The sequence below is a fragment of the Argentina silus genome, assembly GCF_951799395.1.
Source record: "Argentina silus genome assembly, chromosome: 21".
Lineage (NCBI taxonomy): Eukaryota > Metazoa > Chordata > Actinopteri > Argentiniformes > Argentinidae > Argentina > Argentina silus.
Window position 1 is genome coordinate 3291163 of NC_139675.1, and position 5356 is coordinate 3296518.

At 48.0% G+C, this 5356-nt stretch overlaps 1 protein-coding gene across 1 annotated transcript in view; it reads right to left on the bottom strand.

Moving 5' to 3' along the window:
* Positions 1-2378, bottom strand: part of mttp (microsomal triglyceride transfer protein) — a gene marked incomplete at both ends in the record, with an annotated part of 10125 nt that extends 7747 nt beyond the window's left edge. The window contains one exon of the mRNA XM_083692802.1: positions 2318-2378. Coding sequence (XP_083548928.1) covers positions 2318-2378 — 61 coding nt within the window. The remainder of the gene's footprint in view (positions 1-2317) is intronic.
* Between the last annotated feature and the right edge of the window lie 2978 nt (positions 2379-5356).

The following is a 5356-nucleotide window of genomic DNA, read 5'->3' on the forward strand; positions in this document are numbered from 1 at the left end:
GTGGTCAGAGAGAGGAAGGGTGGGGGTGTGTGTGTGTGTGTGTGTGTGTGTGGTTTTTCAAAGCAGCCGCTAGGTCAGGGTGAGGAGGGTGAGGAACCCTCTCCAAGGACGCTGGTTTGATGCTCTTTACCGCAAAAGTACCTCTACCCCTTCCTCGTTTGATTGAATTGCAAATGAAATTCCCCCAAAACTATGTTGTGTTTTCTGTGTTCATCTAAGACATAATGGTTTATCAACATATAGGACAGGAGTCTAGCTGATGTCTGCTGTGGGAGGCTCCACAATGCTGCATCCCATTTCACTGTTGAATCACCTGGCATTGATCAGCAACAGTTGCATGTCTGCATCTCTCTCTCACACACACACACACACACACACACACACACACACACACACACACACACACACACACACACACACACACACACACACACACACACACACACACACACACACACACACACACACACACACACACACAGGGAGCATCAGGAGATCTTATCAGACAGTACAGGGGCCTCCCTGAGTTCTGATTGGTTCAGCTGATAACCTGGTTAGTTCTGAAATGCCTTGACAGGGAAGCAATCAATACATCGGTCAACTGCATGTGTTAAAGGTGTGTGTAGCAGTGGAGATGATAATCAAACGAAAACCTATCTTTTTAATCTTGCTTTTAATCTTTAACTATTTTTATTGTTGTTTTTACCGATGTGCTTGTGCTTTTGTTTCACTTTTTATGTTTCAATCTATTCTTGTTCTCTCCATGGAATGTAGTGTCTTTGAGTACTGAGAAAAGCACTACATAAAATAAAGGTATTATTATTATTATTATTGTTATCTCATTGTTCTCGAACAGAAGGTGTACAACTCTAACATCCTGTTGTTCTGTAACAGAAGGTGTAGAACCAAGCTAACATTCCTTTTCCGGGCATCCTGGATCGGCGTGGGCAACCGTTACCAAGGTGATAGAGGCCATTGCAGCTTGTGATGTCACGCCATGGCATACCCTACGACTGTTACCCTCGTAACACACACACACACACACACGCTGCCTACTACGGCCCTGTTCACCATCCTCTCAACCAGGGTTGGCCTCCATTCCATTTTTATTCAGTCAATTCAGGAAGTAAACTGTAATTACAATTACAAATCTCCTCCAAATGCTTTTGAATTAGGAACATTTAGAATTTGGAATTGGAATTTCAGTTAACTTTCTAAATTGACTGAATTGAAACGGAACTGACCCAAACCTTGCTATCAGGACACGCTGACTGAACACCTGGGAAAGTTCTGATTGGCCCAGATTGTGTGCGTGTCTGTGTGTGTGTGTGTGTGTGTGTGTGTGTGTGTGCATGAGCTTGTGTTTGTGAAGTGTGTGTCTGTGTGTGTGTGTGTGTGTGTGAATTGTGTGTGTGTGTGTGTGTGTGTGTGTGTGTGTGTGTGCGTGCGTGTGCATGTGTGTGCTTCTGTGAAGTGTGCGTGTGTGTGAAGTGTGTGTGTGAAGTGTGTGTGTGTGTGTGTGTGTGTGTTGCCACGCGGCAGCACTGACGTGTCACTCTTTGATTGCATCATCACCCGTCACTTTGGCTTGCTGCCTCACAGGATCTTCCAGGAACAAACCCTGTCACAGACCCCTAAAAGTAGGGTTCAACCCCCGTCACAGACCCCTAAAAGTAGGGTTCAACCCCCGTCACAGACCCCTAAAAGTAGGGTTCAACCCCGTCACAGACCCCTAAAAGTTGGGTTCAAACCCCGTCACAGACCCCTAAAAGTAGGGTTCAACCCCCGTCACAGACCCCTAAAAGTAGGGTTCAACCCCCGTCACAGACCCCTATAAGTAGGGTTCACCTCTGTCACAGAGCCCAAGAAGCACTTCAACTGTTGACCACCTCTTCAGTCACCTGGCTGGGTTTATATTCCAGTAGCATACAGTATGATGTTCTAATCAACTGCATGTGACCAATGAGTGAGGGGCACTATTACTGTGATGGCCGTTGACTTAAACACAGTGCTCTTCAGCGATTCATATCTACAGCATCCAGAAACTGGGCGTCAAAATAAGATTTACGTTTTTTTAGGTTTTAGTAGCAGAGGTGTCATAACGGACTGTGACTACGGGCCTGTCTGGCGACACCAGGGCAGCCTAGCTGTCACTGGCCTGTTGACTTAGGCCCACGAGTGGGCTGTACCATGATTCAATGAATGAATATACTATCTGAATTTACAGACATTCTCTAGAGTCACACCTACACCCACATACAACACCACCACATACAACTTCGAGGGAGACATTGAACATTTAAACCCCGTCACTCACCTTTGGTGGAGGCCGACAGGGAAGGCGCTATGCACAGCAACAGCAGAAGCACGGGTAACATTTTGCGCTCTGTTTGAAAGCAGAGGTTCTCTTTTGTAGACGGAGATTCTCGTTTGTAAGAAGAGTTTCTCCTGTGTAAGCAGTTTCTCGTTTTTAAGCAAGAGGTTCCTAGAGGACTGAAGTATCTGTCCGTGCGGGCACTCCCGGGCCAAAGGGAAAGGCTCGGCTCCCCGAAGCAGCTACTCCAATTACAGGTTATCAGACGGCGAGGGCAGAATCCAAACTCCACGCTCAAGTACTAAGTACGAGGATAACGGGATAATCATTAACTTTGTAATGCTGAGATTTGACAACACCCTCCGGTATGGATGAGCGCAGACTACTGATCACTATCGCCGGGTGATGCGACTTTATAAGCGGGCAGTTTACAAATGTGACGTCGCGCTTTGCTGGTATAATCAATCGAGATGAGGTAATTGATTGATCGATTGGAGGATTCATTCATCAAGACTTCCTCAAGTGCGAATTTGCCATCGCGGTTTTTCATCTTTCTCTCGTCAACTTGATCAAATCAAACCACGATAGCATCACCATGCACTTAGACACAGAGAAGTAACGGGATTGTACTTCACTAGCAGCTGTTATTATGAAACACGTTCAGCAACAGTTATCAGTGACGCGCCATGCTAAGCTATAGGGAGAGGGTAACAAAGGTCATATTCACCCCTCGGTAGTAGACGCAGGTCGCCTTTAACCTAATTTTTCATGTCAGTAATAAACAGAGACACTTTGTTGCAGCCACTCCGCCGGGAAAACGTGCCGGACACGTCACAACATACGGCGGAGGAGCCGTCGGAATATATGCGCTGATCTGAAGTCAGTTGTTGGCTTTCCTCATCCCCTCCGACGTCGGGGATTCGAGGAGCATAGGCTGATCCTGAATCTGTGATTCAACGGGTGTTTACATTCATGTATGGTATCCGACAGTATATTTCTAAAACTCGGATCAGAGCCTAATGCATCACTAGTGTAGATGAACAACTTGAAAAAGGGAGAGGTGTTAGTTTCTATGTGATTGATTGATCATCCTGATTGTATCACACAGACAGACAGACAGACAGACATACTGTCATCCATCACTGACAAACACACTGAGAGTTCACACAGGTTGAGAGAAAGAGATCATCTGTCTCTAATCTGAGATTATCTGTCTCTCATTTAACATCTCTTTCAGACTTATCATTCTGACTGCACCAATCTCAGGCACAACACACATTAAAACTGGTTGTTTATCAGAGCTGAATTATTAAGCACAACAACCATGAATAAAGAAGGCTGTACACATACGTGATATTGCTTCTCATGTTTACTAGGAGAGGAGAGGAGGGAGTAGAGCAGCTCAGACAAAGGGCAAACAAACACTGCGGAGGATGTGAGGTGCGCTTGATTCAGTTCAGAGTCGGCACCTTTTGGGACCTCCCCTCTGGTTCTATTGGACCAGGCAAACTAAATCAAGCACAGCTCAAGCTCTTAGAAGCTTGGCTCAAGGCTACGCTAGCTGGATGGGAGGCTAAAGGCTATGCTAGCTGGATGGGAGGCTAAAGGCTATGATAGCTGGATGGGAGGCTAAAGGCTATGCTAGCTGGATGGAAGGCTAAAGGCTATGCTAGCTGGATGGAAGGCTAAAGGTGTGAAAGGTTACAGTAGTTGAGACGATGTAGCAGGCTGGTTGCTAGGAGATGATGGAGCTGGGGGTTTGCTGGGCGTAGTTGGGCCATTCAGCCTGGAAGACGGCTGAGGGGGTGAGGGTGGGGGGGGTCAGGGAGGTTAGGGAACGCTTGGTGTAGCGAAGAACCACCTTCTGATTCAGGTGACACACCGCAGGGCTACCCAGGGTCCTTCGCGGCGTCTTGGGGGTCCTGCTGACGTTGAGTCGTTCCCTGGGGGTTCTAGACCCCACCCTCGCTGACCACGCCCTCTCCAACCCACTGTCCTCCGTCTGAAGACCTGTCATTGGTCAGTGTCAGACAGAGAACAGAACGCTCAGCTAATTATCATGGCCCTCATGGGTGAGGACTGTCCCAGTTTGAGGACCAGGGGAGGCTGGTGGAGGCAGAAATCAAAGCATGAGCTCACTGGAATGCATGGGATGGAATCAGGAATGGTATCAAACACGCATCACAATGAGCCCGTCTTCCGATTTCTGCCTCCACCAGCCTCCCCTGGTGAGGTGTAGAGAAAACATGCCCTCATGGTAACTACAATATCAGATGTCTTATAAGCTAGGCCTACAGTATGTTCTGTATGTTAACAGTGTATTGCATCGTGTCCTGTCTCCTGTAGTCACTTACCTGAATCAGTGTTGGATATCAGCTCTGAGGCTTGGTCTCTGTTTAAAGAAAAGGAAACACACAGCACACTGTTACTGAAGAGTCCCTACACATCACGAAGGGGGGGGGGGGGGGGGGGAGGGATCCACTAGACATTGTCTATGTTGACCACCATGGGGGGGTATTGACCAGACACTGCCTATGCTGAACACTAGGGGGGGGGGGGTATTGACCAGACAGACACTGCCTATGTTGTCCACTAGGGGGGTATTGACCAGACAGACACTGCCTATGTTGACCACAAGGACCAATTGACCAGACAGACACTGTCTATGTTGTCCACAAGGGGGGGTATTGCTGTACCTGCTGGTGTCCTCCCTGCAGGGGGTGGGGGGGGTGTTCTGCACCTCTCTGACGGTCAGTTGCTCAGCCTCGGGGGGTCTGGGGGGGTCAGAGACGGGGGCCTTGGCCAGGGCTGCACACAGCAGACTGATCACCTGCTCCTTCTCTAAACACATCAACAACACACACACACACACACACACACACACACACACACACACACACTCACAGATGATGTTTGATACACCTGAGTCTGGACCAATCTGAGTGTTTCTGATTGGTCCAGTCTCAGCATCAGTAGTGGACTATGGATTGTGTAGCAAGACGACAACCCCTAGAGAGTGGCTGGCTGACTGATAAAGATGAT